General features: G+C 43.5%; 1 protein-coding gene and 1 pseudogene across 2 annotated transcripts; one reads left to right on the top strand and one right to left on the bottom strand.

Annotated features, from left to right (window-relative positions):
* Positions 1-1,929: 1,929 nt before the first annotated feature.
* Positions 1,930-27,412, top strand: Cops3 (COP9 signalosome subunit 3). Of its 2 annotated transcripts, XM_021639529.2 has the most exons (12): positions 1,930-2,087; positions 4,572-4,701; positions 6,862-6,974; positions 7,073-7,122; positions 9,241-9,333; positions 11,005-11,184; positions 12,508-12,648; positions 15,801-15,974; positions 19,494-19,580; positions 24,787-24,900; positions 26,614-26,694; positions 27,103-27,412. In XM_021639529.2, the coding sequence occupies exons 1-12, from the start codon at positions 2,033-2,035 to the stop codon at positions 27,154-27,156; spliced, it is 1,272 nt and encodes a 423-aa protein (XP_021495204.1). In that variant the 5' UTR covers positions 1,930-2,032; the 3' UTR covers positions 27,157-27,412. The 2 variants fall into 2 exon arrangements, with proteins under 2 accessions (XP_021495204.1, XP_060219613.1); XM_060363630.1 differs by lacking the exons at positions 1,930-2,087; positions 4,572-4,701 and having other exon boundaries at positions 6,885-6,974; positions 9,173-9,333.
* On the bottom strand, positions 19,577-24,792 carry LOC132646287 (protein phosphatase 1 regulatory subunit 14B-like; annotated as a pseudogene).
* Positions 27,413-27,809: the final 397 nt, after the last annotated feature.

Below are 27,809 nucleotides of genomic sequence, written 5' to 3' on the forward strand. Positions count from 1 at the left end.
AAGGTTACATTCAGGCCTATTTCTTGAGTCTGGCAATAAGGCATATTGTGTCTGGACCTGACATAGCAACTCTAGAACTCATGCCTGGTCTCCTGCATATGAAGAGAACTGAGAAGACATCTGAAGTCTCCCAAGACAGAAGTTGGCAGTATGTCCGTGGGACCCCATGTGCACCATGTGCTCGGTGCTCAGAACCTCTGGCACGATGCCGATTCTAAGCAGCCTTGAGCAGAGGGATAGATGTGTGCAGTGAGGGCAGGGCAGTTGAGAGAAAGTAGGTTTTAAGGCATATATGGTATAGTGGTGAGCATATGGTGGTTAGGGATAGGTAGAGAAAAAAAAAAATCTGTTGAGGACATTATGGTCCGATTAAAGGGGTTCGCATGACCAGACCAGGTGCTACCAGGAGAGCCATTCCTGGCCAATGCACCAATGTTAGCACCAAATAAAATGATACACATAAAAGATTGTATATGGAAAGAGGTTTATTGGATGGAGATCAAGAGAGAGAGAGAGAGAGAGAGAGAGAGAGATGATAGGAGGAAGAGAGGGGGGTGCCAGAGAAAGGGAAGAGGGCAAGAGGGTAAGAGGGCAAGAAAAGAGAGGGCAAGAGAGAGCAAGAGGGCAAGACAGAGACAAAGTGGCGAGTTGAACCTTTAAAGAAACAAAGTAACCATACCTGGTTCTGCAGCTGTCTTTGAGTCATTTCTGCACCTGTAAGTAAGCCCTCACTTATACTCTCGTAAATAACGCTAATAAAACTTATTGATTCAACTTGGACTTTGGTAGTATCCACACTTTTTGGTCTGTTGTGGACTCCTCATCTGGGATAAGTACACGTGTGTATAGCATCTCCCCAGGAAAAGTTTTGTCACACAATTCTACATACAGAAGATAAGAGATGGAAGAATGGCCATAAAATTGTTTTTTTGTTCGTTCGTTTGTTTGTTTGTTTTAATCTGTGTAGAGTAAAATATCTGAGCCCACATTCAGGCTAGAGAACCTACCAAAACCTACCAAAATCCCACCAATCCCTCAGTCTGAAAACCTGTCTGTCCCAGAGCACAAAATCCCACCAATCTTTGGGCTTGGCTTGGAGTTCACCAATCCCCACCCTGAAAAGCTCCACCCTGGAAAGCTCCTTCTCCGAAAAAATCTGTGTGTAAGCCTGTCTCCTGCTCAGTTCCCTGCCTCTTCTCAGGCGCATAGTCAGCCACTCTCTTGTCTCTCTCCAAGCAGGAACCCGAAAATGTGCAATGCTACCCTTAGCCTTAATACTTGCTTGCTTCAGAGGGGCAAGTTTGTGGAAAGTTTAATACGGGCATCTGTTGCTTACAGATGGATGATGAGGGGTCACAGAAGAAATCAAGGATGGGATGAGAAAAATCAGTGTCTAGCCTAGACCCGGAGAGGCTGGAACCCTGGGGAATTGCCTGGGGGTTGATTTTCAGCTTTAGGAGAATTCAAAACCATCCTAAGTGTTATACGTTTGACTTGGAGGACTTTCCGCACTAATCTGTTAGGTCTCAGGCAGTGCGTTATGTCCAAAATTGAGCACAACCTTGACTCTAGAAGGATTTCTGGTGGTTAGAGAAGAGTCCCCTTCCTCCAAGAGGAGTCATTTCCCTTGCCTCTGGAGGAAGAAACTTAGGATTCTCCATTGATGGTGCCTGATGAAAGTTACAGTGGAGTCCTGTCGGAAGCATGTAGCTAGGTGGAAAAAAATGTTCGGTCACTCTTAGCAAAACTGAGCCCAGAAACCCTTTCTTGTTATTCCCATTTGATGTGAGACGCGGTTTCACAAGGGCCCTACACTGAAGGGCCGGGAGAGGAAAACCAACTTTCCGCAACTAGCGGAACTGTTTCCGTGGAGACCGGAGGGGGCATCGGCCAGGTGAGATCTCGCGGTGCTTGGCCGGCGGAAGTGACGCAACCGCCCTAGGCTTAGGTGGGTCGCCGGGCCCCTCCTCCTAGAGCGGCAGCCTTTTCCCGCGCGAGCTGCCTCTGTTGCTCGGGCCGCCGGTGGGGAAACATGGCGTCCGCCCTGGAGCAGTTCGTGAACAGTGTCCGACAGCTCTCAGCTCAAGGTGAGGCCGGGGCCGCAGGGCTAGGCCCGCATGCCCTGGCGCCGGTGCGGATGTTGGGACCGCCCTTAGCTCCAGCCTCTCCTCCTGGACCTGCTCGGGCCTCGGGCCTCAGGGTGGGAGCGCACGGCTGCGAGGAGCGCCGCTTGTGCTGTCGGGCGCCGTAGTCCCTGCCGTCGCCTTCCCCTGTCTCGGGGCTCTGGAGACTTTCCTTCCCCTCCCCCCCTGCCCCTCCCCCTTTCGGGCCCTTGCCACCGTGCGCCGCTTGACAGTTTGGGGGCGTGACTTCCGCTAGGGGCGTCCTGGGGCGCCATTGGTCCCTCGGCCGCCCCTTGTTTCGGTGATTGGTTTAGCGCCCTATCCGTCCCGCCGGTCTGGCCACCCTCACTCCACCCCCCTTCCAGGCCTCTCCAGCGGCTGGGGGGAATCTTTTCTGGGCTCCTTGGCTGAAGACTTGAGCCTTGGCTGGCCAGCAGCGAAGGCTCGGAATTCTCCGCCCCTATTTTGGTCGTACCGAAGTCCAAGGGAGCTTTCACTTGTCAGACTCCATTTCTAGGAGTTACTTCCCCCCGCCCTTAATTTACATACTGTCTGGTTCATTCATCACTTGAACACACATAATCTTGAGCCAGAAGAATATCTCTCCTTAATAGAGTTGAGGGAATTGAGTGGAGAAAGCATGTAAAAGTGCTTGAGACAATATTTCTCATGGGATACAATAAGTACAGCTACAAGCTATTTTTGACAGCTGGAAATTCTGTGAGGTTAGGCTGACATCGTCGTTGTAAAAGAGAGATATGAGGTGTGTCGGGGGTGTTGTCCACCTAAATTACTGTAAGGCTTAAATAATGAAACCACACGTAATTAAATAGTAATTCTCATTTTCCTTGTTAGTGATAGAACTAAGCTCACGGGCCAGTTACATACCTGTGAGTTTTGTGTTCTGATTTGTTTTGTTTTAAATAAATCATTCATCCATACCACACAAGCAGGATTAAAGTTTAAAAAAAAAAAATGTGAACGTGGCAGTGTGCTCCTTAAATGCCAGTACTCTGGAGGCAGAGGTAGGTGCCAGCCAGCACTACAGGATGAGTGCTCCAATGAGTTGAGTGGGGGCTGGAGAACAGCTCAGCAAATACTACTCTTCCAGGGAGCCTGAGTCCAGTTCCCAGCATTGTTAGTAGACCCCCAACCACTTGTATCACCAGCTCCAGGGGATCCAAAACCCAACATCCTCTTCAGTGTCCTTGAGCACCTTCACTCACATACACACACATACAGTTTTAAAAAAATACAACAAAGTCGACACATTTAACCTGCACAGCCATACAAATGGACTCCTGTGCAGCTGTGGAAAGAAAAGTGCATATACTCTTTATGATCTGAAAGGGAATCTGAGGTCATCGTTAAATGGCAGAAAGATGCTTAGTAGTATACGTGACAGTAACAGCTATGTGAATAAGAGAAAGACTGCATGCATGCATGGGTAGCCCTATACATGTAGACTATCTATAGGAGAATCCTTAAGGCATTCATTGGTAACGCTGGGTTGTCTATAAACACAAACTCGGGTTTTTGGTTTGCTGTGGAGACAGGGTCTCACTACGTAATCCTGAATGGTCTGAAATTTACAGAGTCCTACCTGCCTTTGCCTCCTGAGTGCTTGGATTTTTTTTTAACAGTTTGAAGATTAATCCAATAAGCTATGGCTTGACTATTTCTTTCATGTGCATTTACTTTGAAATTACCTGGCCATCACAATACCTTGTAGTGCAGTTGAGAACACAGAGAGGGTTCCTAGACAGTTTAGTCATGGGGAACAGAACATGGTGAGAGCTAAGAAGGCCCACACTGATGGCTGAATTGAAGGAAGTCAGGTAGCTGGTGGAAGACAGTACGTACAGAAGCACAAAAAGGAGAGGATGTGGAATACAGTTTTTTCTCAACCAGAGTGGGGTGTGGGGAGATAGTAGGAGGCATGCTAGAAAAATTGTAGAAATCAGTAAGCTGGCTCTGGAAGCTGAGCTGAAGTGATTTTATTTCTTAAAGCCTTTGGTGTAGTTTAGCTGGATTTGCACAGTATGAAGCAGAACTGGGAATAAATACCTGAGCACGCATTCCATGTAGAAGGTGTGTTATACAGTCCAAACAGCAAATGATTAGGTTCCATATTAAGACACGGAAGGGAAAGGAGTGGCGCCAAGGACCTTGCAGAATAAAATGAACTACTGCTGGTTCCCAGAAAGGTGGTGAAAGTATACTTCTGGCTTTGGGGACTGGTGGTGCTTTCTGAAGGCCAGAAGGAATTGCAGGTCTAGTGTTTCTCTGACTAGCTTTGAGGCATGGGCAAGTTGCTTGTTCTGGTCCTAGTCTTACGGGAAGACATAGCATATCATCTTTAAGCCCTTCAGCTTTGAGAAGGACATCTGGTTATAGTGCTTTAGTTTGGATAGTACCCTACCTGAATGTTAGTGTTCTGTTTTGCAGGGCAAATGACTCAGCTCTGTGAACTGATCAACAAGAGTGGAGAACTCCTTGCGAAGAACCTGTCCCACTTGGACACTGTGCTTGGGGCTCTAGATGTTCAAGAACACTCCTTGGGCGTCCTTGCTGTTCTGTAAGGGACACTTTTTTCTTTTATACTTTTGTGCTTGTTACAGTCTGTGATCTCTAGTGTGTGTGCTTGCGTATGTATGTTCCAACAAAGCGTATGCATGTTCTGGCAAATCATTGCTTACTATTATATTTTGTTTAGTTTCATGCTTTTGGCTTTTTTTTTTTTTTTCCGGAGACAGGATCTCTCTGTAGCCCTCTGTTCTGAAACTCACTTTGTAGACCAGGTTGTCCTCAAACTAAAGAAATCCACCTGCTTCTGCCTCTGAGTGCTGGGATTAAACGTGTGCACCACCACCCCTAACTCCAGTTTTACCGTCTTTTGAAAGAGTTATTGATTTGATATGTATGAGTATTTCTGCTTGCATGTATGGGTATACGCCACGTGTATTTCTGGTGTGCACAAAAGTCAGAAGAGGGTGTCGGACTCCCCCTGAGACTGTGGGTGGTTGTGAGCCACCCTGTGGGTACTGGGAACCTAATGCGGATCCTGCGAGAGGAACAGGCTCTCTTAACTGCTGAGTGAACACTCCAGCTTTCAGTTTACCATTTTAACTCTTTTTTTTTTTTAATTTTTACAAATTTGAAATTTTCTTTAAATTTTTTGTTTTGTTTTGTCTTTGTTTTTTTAAGGCAGGGTTTCTCTCTGTAACCCTGGCTGTACTGTACCACACTGGCTTAAATTATTTCTTCTTTATTTATGTGTACGTGTTGTGGGGTACCCTTAGAGGACAGAAGAGCTGGAGTTAAAGGCAGCGGTGAGCCACCTGCCGTGGTGCTGGGAACTGAACTAAGGTCTTCTGTAAGGCCAGCACATCGTCTTAATCTCTGAGCCATCTTGCCCCTTGGAAATTTCTTTTAAAAAATAACCTGGCATTATGAGTTGCACTGTCTCAGTATTATATTCATATTTTCCAGAGGCTTGCCTCTGGCTGTAGAGTGATAACATAGGGTAGAATGATAGCATCGGGGACTCCAGTGAGTAACAAATCTTCTTATGCCTGACACAGATAATTCAAATCTATTGTAACTAGTGTTCCTTGTAATACTATCTCACAGAATTTGTTTTGCTCTTGTAGTATATATAAATGGGGATGTTGTCATGGCATTTAAAATAATAAACATCTGGCCCCAGTCACTAGGAATTCTGGGACAAAGATGTATTTTTTTCTTACTGATACGGAAGAGTAGATAGTATACATATTTTATGTGTACATAAACTTACACATACATATATATATCAAATAAGATGTATGTGAAAGCACTTTTTACGTGTGTTTATGAGCATATGCAGAGGTCAGAGACAGCTTGTGGGAGCTGGTTTTTCCCTACCATGTGGGTTTCAGGGATCAAGCTCGAGTTATCAGCCTTGGCCATAGCACCCTTACCTTCTGAGCCATCTCCCTGACCCATAAAGCTTTTCTTATTTTCCTGAGTCAGGATCTCACTATTCAACACAGGCCAGTCCTGAACTCACCATCATCTGCCTTAGCCTCCCTAGTGCTAATGCCTGTAACTGTGGAAACATTTTGATATGTTTAGTGTCTTACCATTGTAAGTTAGCTATATGCAAATATTATGTGGAAAAACAAACAAAAAAAGAAAAGGTTTTTTTCATCCTGAGCCTGGCCTTATGGTACACACCTTTAATCTTAGTACTTGGGAGACAGAGACAGACGGACATCTGAGTTTGAAGCCAGCTTGATCTACATAAGTGAGTTATAGAACACCCAGGCTATGTATGTAGAGAGACCCTTTCTCCAAAACAAAACAACAAAAAATTATTCTGAATGTTGTCTTCTTTTAGGCATATTTTAAGCATTTTTCCTGTTTGTATCTTGGTTTTTAAAAAGGTGCTTATTTTATTGTTTATGAGTGTTTTGCTTACATATATGTGCACCACATGCATAGTTGGTTCCTGTAGAGGTCAAAAGATGACGTCAGAGCCCCTAAAAATGAAGTTACAGTTCTGAGCACCAGGTAGGTGCTGGGAATTGAACCCAGGTCTTCTGCAAGAATAACAAGTGCTCTTAACCACCAAGCCAGTTCCCCAGCACTGTGGCGCTTAACTTCGCAGAGGAAGGATGGCCATCGGGTTTAAGGTGTTTCTGTTCTTTACTGTATGAAATACAAGGTGATGTGATTCTTTTTCTCCTCGTCCTAGGTTTGTGAAGTTTTCAATGCCCAGTGTTCCTGACTTGGAAACGCTGTTTTCACAGGTTCAGCTTTTCATCAGTACTTGTAATGGCGAGCACATCCGGTATGCGACAGATACATGTAAGCTACTAATACTTCCTCTCCTCCTGAGTGTTTTTATCTCTGGAGTGTTTGTGTTTTCAGTCTCTTGTTAATGTTTCTGTTATTGGTTCATCTAGTTGCTGGGCTTTGCCATCAGCTAACAAATGCGCTTGTGGAGAGAAAACAGGTAAGAAATTTTATTCAAGTTCTGTATGGTACTCTAATCCCAGTACTTAGATATGTGTGCTTCCTTGCAAGCAGCCTTTGCCTAGATGTGAGGCCTCCAGGGAGGTGACTGGTGCTGATGTTTGGTTTTGAAACTGCAAGTCTGGGCTAGAGATGGCTCAATGGTAGAGCAGTTGCTTGGCATGGCTGAGGTACTTGGTTCTATGCCTAGCACTGAAGAAAGAAAGAAACTCCAAAACTGCCAGCCAGTGCCCTTTGTATTGTAACAGTGCTATTTCTTTTTTCCTTTTAGCTTTTAATTATGATTTTTCACCTTATGAAACGCTGAAAGGATAATATAAAAACTTCTTATGTGCTCTTGACTTAGATTCTTCAAGTGTGTTTCACTGCGCTTGTTTATCCCCTCCCTCACCGTTGGAAAGTCAATTGTAGATATTTGTTCCGTATCCTAAGTACCTCCGTGGGTGCCTTCTAGACACTGTTGTAGAGCACAGTGGAGATGGTCAGCATCTGAAAATGGATGTTGAAATAATGCTCCCACAGAACCACAGACTCTGGAGACATATAGAGATATGTATATATATATATATTCAATGTTCTCTGTGAAAAAGCAGATGTCAGGACTGGAGAGATGGCTCAGAGGTTAACAGCACCGACTGCTCTTCCAGAGGTCCTGAGTTCATTCCCAGCAACCATCTGATGGCTCACAACCATCTATAATGAGATCTGGTATCCATCCTCTCCTGGTGTGGAGGTGTACATGCAGACAAAACATTATATACATAATAAATAAATCTTTAAAAATAAAAAGCAGATGTCAGAGCATAGGTGGATACACTGTTATTTCTCTTTAGTTCTCTTTCCCCAGGAAAGGTTCTTAGACTTTGTCTTTGGTGATGCTGACACAAATTTTAATTTGGGTGTTTCTTTTTGATTGGGGAATGAGCTTTCAAGCTAGCGACTTGAAGGAGATTAAAGGCAAAAGGAGCCTTTGGTATTCTGTAGGAGCACTAATCAGTTTGGTTAAAATCTATGGGGCTAAAGAGATGGCTCGGTGGTTAAGAGCACTGGCTGAGGACACCAGGCACTCGTGTGGTTTATAGACGTAAATGTAGGCAGAACACATACACGTGTGTGTGTGTGTGTGTGTGTGTGTACATATGTATATGGATATATATAAAGCTGAGTAGTAATCCCAGCACTCGGAAGATAGAGACAGGAGGTTCATGGGTTCAAGGTCATCCTTGTCTACACATTTAGTTCCAGGTTAAACTGGGCTACATGATACCCTGTCCTGTGGGGCGGGAGATACTGCTGTTTCTCTTCCTAAGTGGGGGAGAGGAGAACTGTTACCAGGCCTCCTCTTTATTGAAAAAGCCACAGAGTAATATAGGTATTTTATAGCCTCGTCTTCTGACCAGCGTGTTGTGCCTCACTTGAGGCCGAGTACTGCTGTTTATAACTGGGCACAGGAAACAGTCTGCGTATCATATGTGCTTACAGATTCAGTGGTAATTTGCTCTGTAGGGCAAATACTTCCCTGTGAAAAATACCCTAGCACCATCATCCACAAGCTTAACTTCTAAGCTACAGCGCTAATCTATGGCAAATGATGTGGGAAAGTTCTCTTTGACTAACTGTTAGGAAAGTACTAAATATCTACGTATTTAGCTCTCTGGTGTCTAGACTGGCTAGCCGTAAGCCGGAGAGATCCTCTGTCTTTGGTCCTTCAGTGCTGGAGTTCTGGTGCTGACGGCCACGGCCACATGTACTTGGGTTTTGGGGACTGAACTCGGATAGTGTTACTTACGTGACGATCACTTTACCAACTGAACCATCTCCCTAGACTCAAGAAAGCAATAGTTTACTATTGAGAGTTGTAAAAGAAAAAAGAGGTTTCGTTTTAAAGTATGATACTGAAATTATCTAAGTATTTCAAGAAACATGTTAAAACACTTTCTGCCTAAAGAGGCAGACATTTCCTGACATATAATGGGAACCTTATTGCTCTGTAAAGAACCTATCAATTAGTGTTGTTTTTTATTTGTAAGTGACAACATAAGATCCAATGTGCTGCCAACTTTGAGAACTTATCTGAAAGAGATGTCATTTCTGACAGCCTCTTCGAGGAATTGGCATCCTTAAGCAAGCCATAGACAAGATGCAGATGAATACAAACCAGCTGACCTCAGTACACGCCGATCTCTGCCAGGTACGCAGCCAAAGTATGTGAGTCATACCTGCTAAGAGGGGGGAGGCTGTCTGTGGGCTTGCTCCACAAGATAATGGGGGGAGTCTGTGCTACACAGGTTCAGGCACAGGGTGGGGCTTTTGAGTGGAATCATTGTAATGGCTATAGTTTTGTTGTGTTGTTTTTTTTGTTTGTTTTTGTTTTTTTAATTTAAGTCATTTTCTGTTAAATTGGTTATGGAACTTAGAGTAAAAACACAGGCAACTTTTTATGTCTTAAAACTATCTGTCTTATCTATCTTTTATCTATCCGTCTGTCTGTCTGTCTGTCTATGTTAAGACAGACATTTAAGATGTTAAGTTCAAAGTCCAAAAGATTACTCAAAAAGGGGGGTATGTGATGAAGCTTCCCTGCCCCTGTTGCCAACGACAGTTTTTTTTGTCAGAGAAAACTCATGTTAGTACTTTCTTGTGTATTCCTTCTACAGACAATTTACACATACAAGCAATTGTATGTACTTTTTCTTTAAAAAGAAAAAAGACCACGTATCCCAGTAATTTTTGTGAATTTTTGTCTATCTTGCTTTTTTCCTATTTAATGCATCTCAGGAGATGAATCTGATCTGTCTTACACTACGCAGCATCTGTAGAATGCATAGGTCATACCTGAGCTAGACTGCAGTGTTTCTTACGTGGTCTACCTTGGATATTTGTTCCTTTCCTTACATCTTTTATCTTTCAAAGTGCTTTTGTGACAGTGATAGCATATACTTAACTTTTATTTTACTTCATTATTATTGTTCGGTTTTTTTTTTGTTTTTTTTTTTTTTTTTTTTTTTTTGAGACAGGACCTCTCTACTTAAGACTTAGCTGTCCTGAAACTCACTCTGTAGATCAAGTTGGTCTCAGACTCCGAGATCTGCCTACCTCTTCCTCCAAGTGCTGGGATGAAAGATGTGCACTCCAGTACCTGGTTATACCTAATTTTTGAAAATTGGCTGTTGAGGGAGTTTGCAGACATCTCCACTGCTGCCACTGTTTAGATTCATTACTTACCCGTGTCCTTGCTTTTTGTTTTTTTGTACATTTTATACTTACCTCAAGGTTTCAGTTTGAGAAAGAATTAATTTAAAAGAAAATAATTTTCACTTTTGAGCTGAATACCCTAGTCTGATTTTATATTTGTTTTCCCCCAAGACGGGGTTTCTTTGTGTAGCCCTGACTGTTCTGGAACTACCTCTGAAAAGGAGGCTGGCTTAGAACTCAGAGATCCACCTGCGTCAGGCTCAGTGCCAAGATTAAACGCTTGTACCGCTCTGCCCTGCTTAACACTGGTCTGCTTTTGTTTCATTAGTCCAATGAATTGAAAATGGACACATCTGTTTACTCATCCAGAGACTTATAAGTTTTGGGTGGATACCTTAGTGTTAGTATTTTTACTTTGTAGTTTTATTTTTATCCTTTTTTTGCAGCAGTCCTGCTTCAGCTGCCTGAGTGGCAAGGATTACAGGTGTGAGTGTAGGAAATGCTCTTTTATTCTAGATGGTTAAGAAAATGGAACAATGTGTTAATATTTGTGTTATTAGTCAACTGTAAAGCGAAATAGTATTATCTTAAAATTTTGGAATCTGAATTTTATTCTAACACCTGCCATAGTAAAATTTTAAATGAGTTAATAAAATTTTCTTTATAGCTATGTTTACTAGCGAAGTGCTTTAAACCTGCCCTTCCATATCTTGATGTGGACATGATGGATATCTGTAAAGAGAATGGAGCCTATGATGCAAAACACTTTCTGTGCTACTATTACTACGGAGGGATGATCTACACCGGGCTGAAGAACTTTGAAAGGGCACTCTACTTTTATGAGCAGGTAATCAGTTTTCTAAAGCTGTGATCCAGACAGTAACAGAGTGCTCCAGGTTCTCACATCCTAGGAGAGCTAAGGTCGAAGGGCAGGCAGTGACAGTGTTAGCAAGGGCGCGGGAAATTTAGGGCCCTCATAATTGCATATAGGATCGCAAAACGACAGTCACTTTGGAAAAGAGTTTGGCCGTTATGAAAAAACTCAAGATCTGAGGTACAGTTTAGTGTTTGCCTTAGTCATTCCTAGGTTGAATCCCAATACCAGAAAGCAAACAGTTACAATATTAAGCACGTGGCCCAGCAATTCTTCTCCTAAGAATATGTTAAAGAGAAATAAAAAACACTGTCCACATAAAAACATGTAGGACCAAAAGGTAGGAACAGCCGGGAAGACTCACGATCTGAAGAATGGATAATGGTATGTCCACACAGTGGAATCATTTTCAGCCACATAAAGGACAGAGGTGCTGACCTCAGCAGTGGAACAATTGTTAAGGTAAAGAAGTTAGTCACAAAAAGATCACATATTTGTGATATCTTTTATCCAAGTGTCTAGAACAGACAAGTCCAGAGACAGAAATAGAGTATGGTTGCCTGAGGTTTGGGGAGAAAAAGTGAAAAATAGTGAAAAACCCCTATATATAGGGGTTTCTTTTTGAGGGATTGAAATAGTCTAGAATTAGGCAATGAGAATAGTATCACAACCCAGTAAATGCAGTAGAAACCACTGAATTACATTTTTTAAAGGTGTAAATTTTGTACTTTGAGTTATATTTCAATAAAGCTGCCACAAGCCACGAATGCTGACACATACTCAAGAGTTCAGTAGGCACTTGATTTCCAGGGCAGCTATGGGCTATACAGCCAGGATCTATCTCAAAAAACAAACAAAAGTGTTATATGCCTTCTGGCAGGGGAGACACCCTGATCAAGAAAGTTTTCCCAGAGTGAGGCTTCTGCATTGCGTTGAGGATTAGCTGACCTCTGCAACTCCCCCCACAGCATAATTTGTTGTAGTGGAGGACTGTTGATGCTCCCCTGTTTTATAAAAACTTTGGAAAATATGGCTCAGCAGGTAAAGACTTGCCCAGCCTCCTGACAGGTTTGATCTTAAGAACCCACATGGTGGAGAGAGCTACAGATGTGTTCTTTGACTCCAGTATTTATTGGTGTGTGCACAGGCACCTATACACTGTACATAAATGGATACAATAAGAATGTATTAATAAAAATGGACATAAGGTTGTTTTGTAATTAAAGTGCTACATGAGGGTTTGATGCTCACTGCTGCACTGCGCCACATCTTTACTACACTCATTCTTTTGCTCAGGCCATAACTACTCCCGCCATGGCAGTCAGTCACATCATGTTGGAATCATATAAAAAGTATATTTTAGTGTCTTTGATATTACTCGGCAAAGTACAACAGCTGCCTAAATATACGTCTCAAATTGTGGGTAGGTTTATTAAGGTAAGTGTTTAAAGTGATTGTCTTACATTCTGTATTAATTTGTATGTAAAAATATTGTGACAATACAGTCTTGTAATTTTATTTTATAGTTACTTGGGTCTCCCAGCAACTTCAGATTAGGAAATCTGTATTATCTGAGAAGAGTCCGGGAGTGTGGCTCATTCAGAATCTTTAGCTATGTTCTAGTCCATATACATCTTGCTTCTCCTGTTAGGAGCACTTTCTCAGAAGCCAGTTTCCAGCTTTTGCTCTGGTTCTCCAACTGTAGGTGTTTAAGCTCTTGCAGGGGGTGGATTTTCATGTTGTATTTCTCTATTACATTATAGTCAGAATACTGAACACAGTTCTGATTTGATTGAACTTTAACTAATTCAGATGTTGGGATATCTTACTAAAGTTCCTATTAACTACTGTCTTGTTCCAGTTCTCCCTGGATTTGGTTGAGCCAAACTTTGGGACAACATTTAAAAAAGAAAATAATGAGGGTTTTTTTTGTTATTAAGTGCACACAGAGACAGGGCTTAGGAGATAGCTTAGTTGATAAAGTGCTTGTTTGAGTTTGTTTCCTAGAACCCATGGGAAAAGGTGAGCAAGGTGAAAACGAGTGACTCCTGGGTCTCACTGACCTCTGGTGAGTCCCAGGTCCTAGTGAGACATTTTGTGTCAAAAAATAGGTGGATAAAGCTGGGCAGTGGTGGCAGCCTAGCATGTCCCAGCAAAGACAGGCAAATCTCTGAGTTCAAATCCAGCCTTGTCTAAAGAGTTCCAGGATAGTCAAAGCTTCATAAAAAAACTGTCTCAAAAAGCCAAAAAAAAAAAAAAAAAACCAACCAACCACAACACCACAAAAAACAAAATAGACACCTGCTGAGATACTACACTTGAGATGGACCTCTGGTACTTAGACAAATGTACACCAGTATGCATGCATAAATGTATACATGTGACTGGGGACATAGCTCAGGCCCCAAGGTTCAGCTCCTAGCACTGCAAAAATAAATACTGTGCGAATATGACTTCTTTTTAAGTTGAGCTGTTGCACAGAGTTAGGATGATGATGAAGGTGATGATGTCATTCTGTCATAAAACTCAAAATTTTAATACCTGTTTGTGGTAGTACTCATTTTAATTCCAGTACTCAGGAGGCAAAGGCAGTCAGACCTCTTGAGTTTGAGGCCAGCTTGGTCTATAGAGAGATTTCCAGGACAGCTGTGCTCCATGGAGAGACCATGTGTCAAAAAAAGAAAAAAAGAAATGAAGGATAGAAATGAAGCTGGGCATTGTAGTGAGTGCCTTTAGTCCCAGCACTTGGGAAGCAGAGGCAGGCGGATCTCTGTGAGTTTGATGCCAGCCTGGTCTACAGTGTGAGTTCTACGACAGCCAGAGCTACACATAGAGAAACACTGTTTTGAAAAATAAAAATTAAAAAAAGATAAATAAGTTTACATTCCCACCAGCAGTGGAGGAGGGTTCCCCTTTCTCCACAACCTCTCCAGCATGTGTTGTCTCTTGAGTTTTTGATCTTAGCCATTCTGATGGGTGTAAGGTGAAATCTTAGGGTCGTTTTGATTTGCATTTCCCTGATGGCTAATGAGGTTGAGCATTTCTTTAGGTGTTTCTCTGCCATTCGATATTCCTCTGCAGAGAATTATCTATTTAGCTCTGTACCCCATTTTTTAATTGGATTACTTGATTTTTTGCTGTTTAACTTCCTGACACAGAGGACCTCTGAAAAGCTCTGCCCTGCAGACTATCAATGCAGATGCTGAGACTTACGGGCAACCTTTGGGCAGAGTGCAGGGAATCTTATGAAAGAAGTGGGAAACAGTAAGATTTGGAGAGGACAGGAACTTTACAAGGAGAGCAACAGAACCAAAAAATCTGAGCACAGGGGTCTTTCCTGAGACTGATACTCCAACCAAGGACTATGTATGGAGATAACCTAAGACCCCTGCACAGATGTAGCCCATGGCAGTTCAGTATCCAAGTGGGTTCCATTGTAATAGGAACAGGGACCGTCTCTGACATGAACTGATTGGCCTGCTCTTTAATTACCTCTCCCTGAGGGGGAAGCAGCATTACCAGGCCACAGAAGAAGACAATGCAGCCACTCCTGATGAGACCTATTTGACTAGGATCAGAAGGAAGGAAAAGAAGACCTCCCCTATCAGTGGACTTGGGGAGGGGCATGCATGCAGAGGGTGGAGGAAGGGAGGGTTTGGGACAGGAGGAGGGAGGAAACCACAGGGGGGGATACAAAGGAAATAAAGTGTAATTAATAAAGAAAAAAATGTTAATAAAAATAAAAAAAAGAAATGAACATGGGTGTAAAATTCCACAACAAAATATTATCAAACTGAAACTAATGACACGGCAAAAAAAGGTTATCCACCATGATGAAGTGGGACCCATCCTAGGGGTGCAAGGATGCTGTAGCATACAAAAAAATAAATAAACAGACAAACAAATAAATAAATAAATGAAATAAACCAAAAAATAAAAAAGAAATGAAAAGACCCTCAAAATTTTAGGGCTGTCAGTCTGATATGTTGTTTGTTGACAATGGCCATCTGAACTCGGTCTGAGAGCCCCTCGTAGCTTTCAAGACTCTTGACTAATTTGTACCCTCATGAGGGGGAAAGGTAGCTAAAAGTGCCCCATGGGAACCTGCTGGGTGGGATCTATAGGGCAGCCACCCTCAGAACACCACAGAAAGCTCCTGAGTTCCTGAGAGCCCCCAAGCAGACAGCAGACCTGCTGAAGGTGCAGGCCTTTGTACAGTGATTGTCTTCATAGCTCAGAAGACTTAGTAACTTACAGTAAGTGATCTTAGGAACAAGACTAGTCAGGTGCATTTCAGTCAGTTTCTGCCTGATGGTGCTCAGGCGCTTTCACATTCATTCGGCTCTCTGTCAAGTTTCTGAATGGAAATAAAATTGTTCCATTGCACCTTGTGGTAAAACAGAACCACCAATAGAGAAAGACGTGACTCTTCACTAAATTATTGATAATAAATTAATCCATAGTGTATTTCTGTCCTTGGTCTTAAAAACCAGGCATTTGCTTTGGATTAAGTGTAACTATGACAATATGCAATGTCATAATTTTCTCAAAATATACTGCTGTAATTCTTTTTCACCTTAAACCTTCAGCCTCTCAGCAATGCTTACCATGAATTAGCACAAGTTTATTCAACCAATAACCCATCGGAGCTCCGGAACCTGGTGAACAAGCACAGCGAAACTTTCACTCGAGATAACAACATGGGCCTGGTGAAACAGTGCCTGTCCTCTCTCTACAAGAAGAACATCCAGAGGCTAACAAAGGTGAGGCAGGCCCTGCTCCCGCTGCGCCTCGGCTGTTCTTAAGCTGGTTTCCCTTTCTCTTCCTTCTGAGCACAGAGGAAGCAGGTACAGGATAAAGTATGACAGGATTTCTACACTGAGACTTTTGGAGCTGGGTTTAGAAAGAGGTTGATTGATACCTTTTGGTCTTTTCAGGGCTAGAGCAGGGTATTTGAGAAGAGGAGCAGGTGAAGAGGAGGAAAGGTAGGAGATACGGCTACACTGGGAGGCAGAGAAGTAGCCCTGAAGGCGTCACCAGTTCCAAGTGGGGAGTGCTGGGTGGCTAGTGATCGCTGGCCTTGAACGTCTCAGTCTGTGCTGGTCTCTGCTGAGACATTAGCATTCAGGCCAGAGTTAGAGAGTTGTAAGAGGTAAGGAAGTTCTTATTAGAAAGCATCTTGCTATGCTGCCCAAATGGATCTTAAACTCATGATCCTCCTGCCTTAATCTCCAGAGTGCTGGAGTTACAGGTATGTGCCACCATGTCCTGCTCTTCATTTTCCAGGTTTCATTTCATGTTCAGGGTTTCTGATAATGGAAATGTCTGCTGGGTCTATAATGGTGTGCATGTAGTCTAGCCACTTGGAATGGAATGCTGACGGAGGGTTTCTTGAAGCTAGTCTGAGCAGTCTAGCCAGACTGATTCAAGGGGAAGAAAAGAAGAAAGAAATATGCTTTTTATTAAGTGTTTGAACTGTGAAGAGAAACATAAATTTAAATCCCCGGTTTAAAAGTGTATGCTGTAATAGGAATTTTACTAAAAAAAGCTTATATAGCACTTGGCTTTTGGGTAAAGAATTTGCTAACAGCCTGGCAGTGACAGCTGGTAAGATAATGGGGATGTAAGCATGCTTTTGGGGGGCTACTTTATTGGGTTCTTATATCTGCCACCCTTCTCCACCTTAATCTCTTCCAGTCCCCCAACACTAGGTAGTCGAGATAGGTTAAGGGGAAAAGGGGCCGTCAACCTGTTTAGACTACTTCCAGCTAATTAGGAGCATTCAGGTTCCTTGGAACAAGTTTGACCTTTGCCGTCAGGATCTTCAGTTTCCTCTGTGTCTTTGCTGATGCTTAACAAATTGCATCAACAGCAGCCAGCAGCAGCCTCTCTTCGGTGCACTCCAGCTCCTCATGGGGCTCTGGCTTTTACAAACCCCTCTGAAAAGTTCCAAACATCACACACTCGCAGAAACTATCTGCAGCTGCCAAAAATCATACCCTTCCTAGAGCACAAGACAAATCATAGTTAGCAGCTGTGGACGATCCAAAACAGCCCTGTATCCCACACCTGGAATTAAAACAAACAAACAAAAATATTTGCATAACTGGGTTTTTAAAAAAAACAGAATTCTCGCTACATGGGAATCCACATCCTCCGCAGTGGGTGGTGGGGAACGTGTAGGGGAAATCAGGCTGTAGCGGGGATGCCCAGCTGACAGCAGGGAGTGATGGTGGATGCTAAAGAAGCAGAGCAGGGGATTAGTTGTGGAGGTGGCCAGGCCATGGGACATAGGGTCTAGAGAAGAAGAGGGTGAGGAGCTGCCACTGATCAACCCTCCTAAGAGTCTAGACTCTAGAAAGAATGGTAACAGCTTCCTGGCTCAGAAAATTAGCCAAAAATTGCTAAGAAGTAATTTGTAAGAGGAAATGAAGAATGTGACAAAAGCAACTCAGAAAAGTAATCTGTCAACTAGACAAATCAACTTCAGAACTAATGTGGTTTGGTATGGTAGCACATGCCTGTGATCCCAGCCCTTGGAATGCAGAGGTAAGCAGATCTCTGAGTTCAAGGCCAGCCTAGTATACATAGAGAGTTCCAGGCTAGCCAGGGCTACCTAGTAAGATTCTCTCAAACAAAGCAAAGAAAGAACTCAATATGCAGGCATTGCTATGAAAATCAGCAGCCACAGTTTAACATTTTAAATTTTTATTTTTATTTGTTTAATGTGCATTGGTGTTTTGCCTGCATGTATATCTGTGTAAAGGTGTCAGATCCTCTGGAATTGGAGTTACAGACAGTTTGAGCTGTCATGTGGGTGCTGGGAATTTAACCTAGGTCCTCTGGAAGAGCAGCCAGTGCTCTTAACTGCTGAGCCACCTCTCCAGCCCTGGGTTAACACTTTGCAATAGTTACCAGCTCGTACTTTTGAGGTAGCAATATAGTAATTGTGTTTTCTGGTCAAAATAGGATAATCCAGAATAAATAAGCACACAAAGAAAAATAAAAATTTCTAAGAAAAAATAATTTGATCAAATAAATAGGGTCTTAAAGTGGTGAGGCCAGAGCTGAGGCAAATGGCTCATAACTCACTATGTCCTGGGTCCTTCATGTGCTCACTCCTGGTAGAGCATAACATACTGAGCTCGTGAGCACTGTTCAGGGCATCGAGGGAAGGACCTCTGTAAAGTGAGGTGGGCAGGGCAGTGTTTCCTCCAAAGGGTAAATCTCCGGTGGTGGTAGTTACACTTGGCACTGCTCCTAGTACCAGAGTTATAACAGAAGAGAAGTTTCTAGGCAAATGAAGCCTCTTATTAGAAACTCAGAAAGAGGCTGTTCGGAGAAGCCTCAGCATATAGACCATGTGTGTATTAATGTTTGTGATGGGAGCTGTGTCCTGAGGTGGACAGGTGCAGAAGTCATTGGATGGGAGTTTTATCTGCCACATCACATTGTAGAGGGGTTACTTTCTGTCACTGTGTTTAGACATTGTTTGGTTGTTTTATTTTTCAGACAGGGTCTCACTGTGTAGCCCTCTCTGGCTAGAACTTGCAAATCAGACTAGGTTAGCCTTGAACTCAGAGAGATCCACCTGTCTCCTCCTCCCAAGTACTGGGATTGAAGGTGTGGTTAACCAGGCCTGGCTGGACATTAGATTCCTCTCATGTCTCTTGGGTGTGTGTCTGTGCAGACAATTTGTGACCAGAAACGTGCTGTTCTCACCTTCTTTTCCTCAGTGTGTCCTGGCCTCTGTGCATGGCAGCCTACGCCTCCATCACAGATCCTTAAGTCAGCACAGGCCCGCAAGCAGTGCCCCGTAGAAAATGCAGCCACTATGGTTTCACTGACATTTTCCTAATGTCCCTTTGGTTTCTTCTTTATGTGCATAGCTTTTGCTCCTCTGATTTCTGAGACTTAACCATTTTCTTACTTATGAAAGTGCCATGAATTTATAAGGAATTAACTGTTTCTCATTCTCTCTGTGGGGTGACAGCTGAGACCATTGAGTTCATTAATTTCAAGTCATCAAAAAAAAATTAGTGTTTGTGTGTGTGTGTGTGTGTGTGTGTACTTGTGCACATCTGTGCAGAGCAGAGAACAGCACAGGGGAACCAGTTCTCTCCTTCCACCATTCGGATTGTCAGACTTGGCTGCAGACACCTTTACTCAGTGAGCCATCTTGTCAGCCATCAAGTCATTTTCACAAAGGAAATTTTATTTTATGTAGCAATGGAAAGCATGCTGAACACATTCAGTGTGATTAATTTACTTCTGACTTTCAGACCTTTTTAACACTATCGTTACAAGACATGGCAAGTCGTGTGCAGTTATCTGGACCTCAGGAGGCAGAAAAATATGTTCTACACATGGTAAGTGTATTTTAAATTTTTAACTAGTGGATTTTTTTTTCTGCTCCAAAGGCATATCCTAGCTTTATTTTTAAAGGGCCTGCGCCACAGAGTCAATATAAAAACACAAAAAGTCCCATGCTGCTACGAGGTTGGAGGCAGCAATGTCCTGTGGGAGCTACGGCCATCTGAGTCAGGACCCTTAATTCTTCTGGGGCGTGCTCAGCTTCTGATGCCCCGGATCTTGTCCAGCAGGCCAGAGATGAAGGCCTCAGCGGGTTTGTAACAGTCAACTACTAACAGCTCCTTGACTGCAGCAGCCCGGGTATCCTCTTTCATGTCCAAGAGCTCATCCACACCAATCTCGAGCTCTGGGATCTCCTCTTCCTGGCAGTCATAGAGGCCTGTGAGCTGTTCTCAGGTCCACCCCCAGTTAGCTCCTTGCAGTCATACGTGATGGTGACCTTCCCTTGCCATCTCACCGGGTCACTGCGTCCCCCGAGTGTCTTCACGTGCGGCCCCATGGGGACTCTAGAAGTAGACTCGGCCTTGGGCCACCACTGCCCAGGCAGGGGCCGGGAGCAGCCAACGCCACCCCCCCTTCCCTGCAGGGGGCTGCTGTCCACCATGGAGGCCACCGGACCACGTGCAGGCTCGGCCCCTCCCTGCGCCAACGTCTCCACCCCTCCAGGGGTGGGGAGCCGGGGCAGCTGTAGCATGTGGAACCCCTGGGCTTGGCCATTCCGCCTGCCCTTTGTTCCTCGGGGTCCAGTTGATTTTGTTTTTATAAAAGCAGTTGGTGTTCATTATGGAGAAAACTCAGGTTAAAAAAAAATAGGAAACATTCAGAGTCAACCATTTTCCTACTCATAGCTGCATTACTACAAAGAACTCTATGAGACAAGTAACTTTATAATGAGAAAAGAATGATTTAGCTCATTTTTGGTCTGATATGAGGTCTCAGTGGTCTGGCCTTGGGTGAGGGTGGTACATCATGATGGGGCCATGTAGAAGCAAACCAGAAAAGAAAGACTGAGGTCTCACAATTTCCTTCAAAGATACACCCCCAGGATCTTCCCACTAGCCTCACCTCCTGAAGTTTCTGCTCTCCAGAGAGTACCGCCTTGTAGACACGGTTTTTAGTCACGGGACTCCTTTAGGACACTCAGTTCAGTGTACGGTATACGTCATGGCGGTAGCCAGTTTCTGGTCCTTATTTATTACATTTAAGTCACTTGAAAGATCCCTGACGTATTTCACACATACAAAGCATAAAGCAGTGCTACTGTGCTGATCTGATAGGATCATTCCGCTACTCAAGTATGTATGCTGAAACCACCATCAGCATCAAGGTCTTGCTTAAAAGAAAAAAAGGAACTGACCCAGTGTGCTCAGGTCCACTTAACATTCTGGGTCAGGTTCCAGACCTCACTGTGGGCAATATCAGGATGTTGCCTGTGGAATAGCACAGACAGAAGTGCTAGGACACACTGACACACTCGGCACCAGCTTAAAGCATAGATTTAGGGCAAGAGATATGGTTCGGTGGTTAAGAGTGCTTGTTGCTCTTCCAGAAGACCTGAGTTCAGTTCTCGGTACCCCTGTCTGGCACCTGATACTGCCTGTCAAGGACACCTGAGTGCACATGGCACACACTCACACAGACATATACACATAAATACAAATAAAGGATGGGGCTGGAGAGATGGCTCAGAGATTAAGAGCACTGTCTGCTCTTCCAGAGGTCCTGAGTTCAATTCCCAGCAGCCACATGGTGGCTCACAACCATCTAGAATGAGATCTGGTGCCCTCTTCTTGCCTGCAGGTATATATGCATAAGAACATTGTATACATTATAAAGAAATAAATCTTTTAAAATAATAATAATAATTAATTAGAATTAAACCTTTAAAAGACTTAGCATCATAGCAGCCCTGGCAGGTTGATGAGGCACTGTCATTAGCTACTATTTTACTAGGTAGTGTGCATAAAGGTGCGCTGAAATAGGTATTCCACTACAACATTTTCTCTCTTTTAAAATGTCTTATCTTGTGAATAGATGTTTTGCCTGTATGCATGTCTGTCCACCACGTGCATGCAGTGCCGCCAGAAGCCAGAAGAGGGATTTGGATCCGCTTGCCCTAGAATTATACCATTGTGAGCCACCATGTGGGTGCTGGGTAATGAACCTGGGTTCTCTCTCTGGAAGGACAGCCTCTTCACAGTGCTCTTAACCACTGAACCGTTGCTCTAGCCCCCACCACACACATTTTCAAAAGATGCAGGTATCCATGAAGAGACAGAATACGACAGCACTCCTTTGTATCTGCTTTCAGCCCAGTCCCTGGCGAGAAGGTTCAGTGATGTCCTGACTTCTAACAGCTTGTTTAGTTGTGTTGATTTTGAGCTTTATGTAAATGGTGTATAAGGCATGCTTTTTAAGAGCCATGCATGTAAGATGTATTTGTAGTTCGTCCATTTTTCAGGCTGTAGTGTTATACTGTACCTTTCTATTAGAACTGTGGCCATTTGGATTGCTTTCTATTCTGGTTGTTACAAATAGTATTGTTGTGAACCACAGTTCAGATAGAATTTGAACGTGTAGTAATATCTATGGTGAAAGAACTCTGAATTCTAATTAGTATGCTTTAGGCTGGAGCTGCTATTTCAGTAACATCGTTTACTGTCCCTTTCAAGGCAAGGAATGGCCATTTTAGGCAGCCCAGTTTCTTTGCTCACAAGTGGGCCAAACAGTAATCACACTGGAATCTGGGCCGAGTGACTCTTGCTGTAATCCCAGCAATCAGGAGCTTGAAGCAGGATTGCTATGTATTCTAGCTGTATTGGGTTTCCTAGTTGGTTGTAGGTCAGCCTGGCCTATAGTATATCTTGTTTCAAAGCAAAATAAACATCATGGTGCAATTTTTAGGGATAAACGTAGCCATCTGGGACTGTGTTTGCTACTGCTGTTGTAACTTATGGTCAGGATGTGGTTGTGTAAAATAAATAAAATAAATCCCCAAACACTAGTATAAATAGAACAGGGACAGACCATGAAATTACTTTGAAACCAGCACTAGTAGAAAAGGTTTGCCAGAAAAGCAGAACATAGTTTCCATTGATGAAACAAAAATCTGTAGCCTGTTTTAAAGTGCAGTAGAAAGCTGGGCGTGGTGGTGTACTTCTTTAATCCCAGCACTCAGGAGCCAGAAGCAGGTGGGTCTCTGTGAGTTCTAGGCCAGCCTGATCTACAGATGGAGTTCTAGGACAGCCAGGGCTACATAGGGAAACCATGTCTTGAAAAACAGAAACCAAACCAGCCAACCAAACAATAACAACAAAAAATCAGTAGTCATAGAAATTGTGTCTCAGTAAGCAATTGAGAGGCAGGGGTAGGCTGGTGCTGTGAGTTTAAGACCAGCCTGGTCTACATCATTCATTTCAGGCCAGCAAGCTGCTTAGTGAGAAAAAGAAATCGTGTGTCTGTAAAACACTGTTTAAAAATGCAAAGGCAGAGCTGGGCATAAAATGGGACATACTTGTCATTTCAGCACTTGAAGGAAGGCTGGAGAATCTCTAGTTCCCAGCCAGTCTGGGCTATAGGTATAATGAGATTCAGTCTCCAAAAAGCAAACCAGCCATAGAAAAGAAAAATAGGCTGGGCCTGGAGCTCATTGCTATAGCACATCTATCATATGTGAAGCCTGGGATTTAATCTTCAGTTCTGTGGATGTAAAAGAAAGAGGGCACCTTAACATTAGATGAACTGAGACAGAAAAGAATGCATTGGTCATGTTGCCATTTATAGGAAATGTGTAATAGGATCTGATCATGGTGCTGCACATCCGTAATCCCAGCATGTGGTAGGCAGAGGCAGGAGAATCAGGAGTTAGTTCAAACCCATTCTTGGCTACATAGAGTGTGAAGCCATCTTGGGCTTTGAGATCCTGTCTCAAAAGTAAAAAAGATCTGGTACAGGCACATTCATGGAGGGAAAGTAGATTAGGACAAAGGCATGGCTTCTGATGAGGGACGGTCTTCGAAGCAGGTGCAGATGTTTAGGAACAAACTAGAGGTGCCGATTAAATACATTTAAGTCCCATTGAATTGTTGACTAAATAATTGATTAAGGGATTGGAGAGATGGCTCAGTAGTTAAGAGCACTATGGCTGCTCTTGCAGAGGACCTTAGATGGTAGCTCACAAGTGTCTATAATTCCAGTTCCCAGGAATTAGAGCCCTCTTCTGGCCTCCGCTGGTACTTACGCTCATGCAGCTATACACATATACATAAATAATAAAATGTTGAAAAAATGATATAATAGTTCATTAAAGCCAGGCTGTGGTGACATACTCCTTTAATACCAGCATTTGGAGGCAGAGGCAGGAATTCTAGTCCAATCTGGTCTACAGAGTGAGAGCCAGGACAGCCAAGGCTGCACAGAGAAACCCTGTCTGAAGAACCAAAAAAAAAAAAAAAAAGTTCATTAAACCAGCATGGTGGTAGCATGTGATTTTAATCTCAGCACTTGAGAGGAGGAAGCAGAAGCTAAAGCCAGCCTGGACTTAAAGAAAACTCTGTCTCAAAGAAAACCAAATAAATAAAAGACATCCAGGAGTGGTGGGCATAACTGTAATCCCAGCCCTGGTATAGCAGGCAGACGGGTCTTTGTGTGCTTGAGGTTGTCCAGGTCTAGAAAATGAATTTCAAATCAGCCTGGGCTACATAGTGAGACCCTACTCAATAAATAGGGAGAGGGGAAGGGACAGACAGAGGGACGAAGGTAGGTAAAACAACAGTGGGTATTCTTGGCATCTGTAATGATACCTAGCATATAGCATTTAGTAAACACTGATATATAGATAATACTTAAACTATGTATGTAATTGAGCTGGAGAGATGGCTCAGAAGTTAAGACTTGCTCTCCTAGGTTTGAGTCCTGGCACCCACATGGCAGCTCACAACCACCTGTAACTCGTTGCAAGGGCAAAACATCCATAAAGTTTTGTTTTTGTTTTTTTTTTTTTAATAGCCAGGCCTGTGATCTCAGATTCCAGTGTCTGAAGCCAAAGAATCACACAAGGTTAAGATGTGTCTGAACAACACAAGAGTTAAGCATTGCTTTTGGACCTTTGGTTATATCCAGCCACTGGTGTGCAGAGTTCAGGTCTAAACTTTCATGGTTTCCTTCTTTTTAATTCCTTTTTTTTTTTTCTTTTCTTTTTAGATAGAGGATGGAGAAATTTTTGCAAGTATTAACCAGAAAGATGGTATGGTCAGTTTCCACGATAATCCTGAAAAATATAATAACCCAGCCATGCTTCATAACATTGATCAAGAGGTAAGCATGTTGCTTGGTTTGGGCCTTTTTGACAGGTATTGGAAACGCTCCTGTGCTCCAGGATAGTCTGTCTATAAGTAGTTCCCACCTGGTAAACTCAAAAGGGTCTGTTGGAAACTCTTCCAGATTGATTGCGTGGCTGTATTAAATGGGAGGTTAGATTTCTCAAGTAGATTACCTAAACCTACTTTCAACTCCAAAAACATACAAAGGATATAACATTTCACCTGTGCTCAATGGCCAGTGTTGGACTTGTTCCTGTGGGCATCCCGCTGGGAGACCAGAAGGCATCTCATGTCAGCAACAGCGGTCTCCTGGGCGTCTAGAGGAGTGCCATGTCAGCAGTGTGGCCTGTGTGTGCAGGCCTGCTGCTCTTGAGTATTGCTTTCAGTTCTGGGAATGAGTTGGTTTATCTGGACAGTGTGTTTCATACCTTGAAAGACAGAAATGAGTAAAGTCATGTTAAGTATGGAAACAAAAAGCTGCCTACATATGGTTGCCTGTTCCTTCAATCCTGGTGCTTGGGAGGCAGATGATTGTGAGTCTGAGACCAACCTGGACTAAATAGCAAGACTGTCTGAAAACACCAAACCCAACAACAAAATTCCCAGGATAGGGCTGGAGAGATGCTCAGCAGTTGAGAGCACTGGCTGCTCATCCAGAGGGCCGGGGTTTGGTTCCCAACACCCATAAGGCAGCTCACAACCATATGTAGCCCCAGTTCCAGGGGATCTTATGCCTTCCTCCGACTTCTGCTGCACATGCATGGTTCACTTAGTGTACTTGATTGTTCATACATGTCTTTAAAAATCTGAGGAATACTCCCCCCCAAAAAAAAAATTACATGGTAATGTAGAATGCATTTCCACTACATTACTTTCTTGCAGTTTGAAAAATACAATGTAGAGCTGGGCAGTGGTGGCCCACGCCTGTAATCCCAGCACTCAAGAGGCAGAGGCAGGCTGATCTCTGTGAGTTCAAGGCCAACCTAGTCTACAAAGCGAGTCCAGGACAGCCAAGGCTATACAAAAAAAACCCTGTCTTGAAAAACAAACAAAAAAAAAAATTTAAAAGTAGAATGCAGAACTTTATTATTACTCTTTTTTTTATAATTTGTGGATATCAAAATGTCACCTAAAATGATACCTTAGTTTGGCAACTGGCAAGATGGCTTAGCAGGTAAAGGCATGCACTGCCAAGCCTGAGGACCTGAGTTCAATTCCTGGGACCTTCATGGTGAAAGGAGATAACCTGACACTTGCGAGTTTTCCTCAGACCTCCACATATGCTCGTGCATGCATGTGTGTACAAGTACACAAATTCTATTTATATATTGGTCATGGGAAGGAGGGCGCTAATGGGTTTGTATGCAGGTATTGTTCCAGCTCTGGGGTAGTGTATAGTACATGTATTCTTCTGTGTTTCTGAGACAGGATTTCTCTGTGTCGCCCTGGCTGTCCTGGAATTGACTCTGTACACTAGGCTGGCTGGCTTGAACTCACAGAGATCTGCTTACCTCTGCCTCTGCCTCTGTGTGCTGGGATAAAAGGCGTGTATCACCACCACCCGACTCATGTATTTACTCTTGAATCCAAATATTTTGACTTGAGAACCCCTTAGCTGAGAGGTTCAGATCAGAACTGAGTCTTCAGCCCCTACTAATGTGACTGAGCAGCACTTCTTGCTAACCATGATGACACGGCTCTTGCACAGATGCTGAAATGCATAGAGCTGGATGAGCGGCTGAAGGCCATGGACCAGGAGATCACAGTGAACCCCCAGTTTGTCCAAAAGGTAAAAAAGGTTCTTTTTTCTTTCCTTTCTGTTCTTCGAGACAGGGTTTCTCTGTGCAGTAGCCCTGGCTGTCCTGGACTCACCTGGAACTCAGAGATCCACTTGCTTCTGCCTCCCAGAGTGCTGGGACTACAGGCATGCCTGGCGGTAAACAAGATTCTTACTTGAAAAGGGAGGGGGGATATTAATTAGGTGCAGGAACTTGGTTTCATTCATTAAATGTATAGTTGTTTCGCTGTTCTTGAAAGCCAGTACCTAAAATTCGCAGAGATGGCTTGTTAAGCTGAGTGTGCTCGGGGAGCCGGGTGGCCTGTTCCCCTGCAGAGGCAGGCGGGGCAGCTGTCATGCCTGCTTTCACCAGACTTGGTAGAGTGACCACAAGTGCACGGCTTTGCTTCCCCTTCACAGAGCATGGGCTCGCAAGAAGACGACTCAGGGAACAAGCCCTCCAGTTACTCGTGAGACTGATGCCCATCCCGAGGCAACAGAGCTGTCACCTTGATGGCGAGTGTGAGGAGGAGGCAGGGAGCACCATGCCGCTTCCACGCCAGTACCACCTGGACATGCAGAAATTCATTTTTAACATCTTCAGTCCTATTGCTTTCAGAAAACCATTCTCCACAAAGAAGAAAAAAAAATCAAAAACTTTAGAGTCTGTTGTGGATTTATTTATCCCAGATTATTGTTATTATTGCATTAAAGTTGCCTTTTGTTTTAATCCCTTGAATGTTAACGTGTATTCTCTGATTTTTTTCCCCTCTGCAGAGGTTCTAATGTACATTCATTGTGCATAGGCAGAACTGGCAGGAGAGCAGGTGAGGGCTGCACAGCAGCATGAGGGCCTGCTGTGAGAGGGGCTTGTGAGCCGGATGCTGTTGGCACTTGACACTTCCTACCCCTGATGGGCTTACTTTTTGCCATCTTGAGGCTTTCTCCCTTTTCCAATTTTTTGTGTTTGTTTGTTTATTTGTTTATTTTTTGAGGTAGAGTTTCTCTGCATAGCTCTGGCTGTCCTGGAACTCACTCTGTAGACCAGGCTTGGCCTTGAACTCAAAAATCCTTCTGCCTCTGTCTCCCAAGTGCTGGGATTAAAGGCGTGAGCCACCACCTGGCTC

The sequence above is a fragment of the Meriones unguiculatus genome, chromosome 11 (genome assembly GCF_030254825.1).
Source record: "Meriones unguiculatus strain TT.TT164.6M chromosome 11, Bangor_MerUng_6.1, whole genome shotgun sequence".
Taxonomy (NCBI): Eukaryota; Metazoa; Chordata; class Mammalia; order Rodentia; family Muridae; genus Meriones; species Meriones unguiculatus.

Excerpts from the sequence above, each read along its gene's own strand:
- Cops3 (XM_021639529.2), top strand. The coding sequence starts at position 2,033 with ATGGCGTCCGCCCTGGAGCAGTTCGTGAACAGTGTCCGACAGCTCTCA. Across the intron at positions 6,975-7,072 it reads CCGGTATGCGACAGATACAT|TTGCTGGGCTTTGCCATCAG; the intron begins GTAAGCTACTAA and ends TGGTTCATCTAG. Across the intron at positions 15,975-19,493 it reads ACATCCAGAGGCTAACAAAG|ACCTTTTTAACACTATCGTT; the intron begins GTGAGGCAGGCC and ends TCTGACTTTCAG.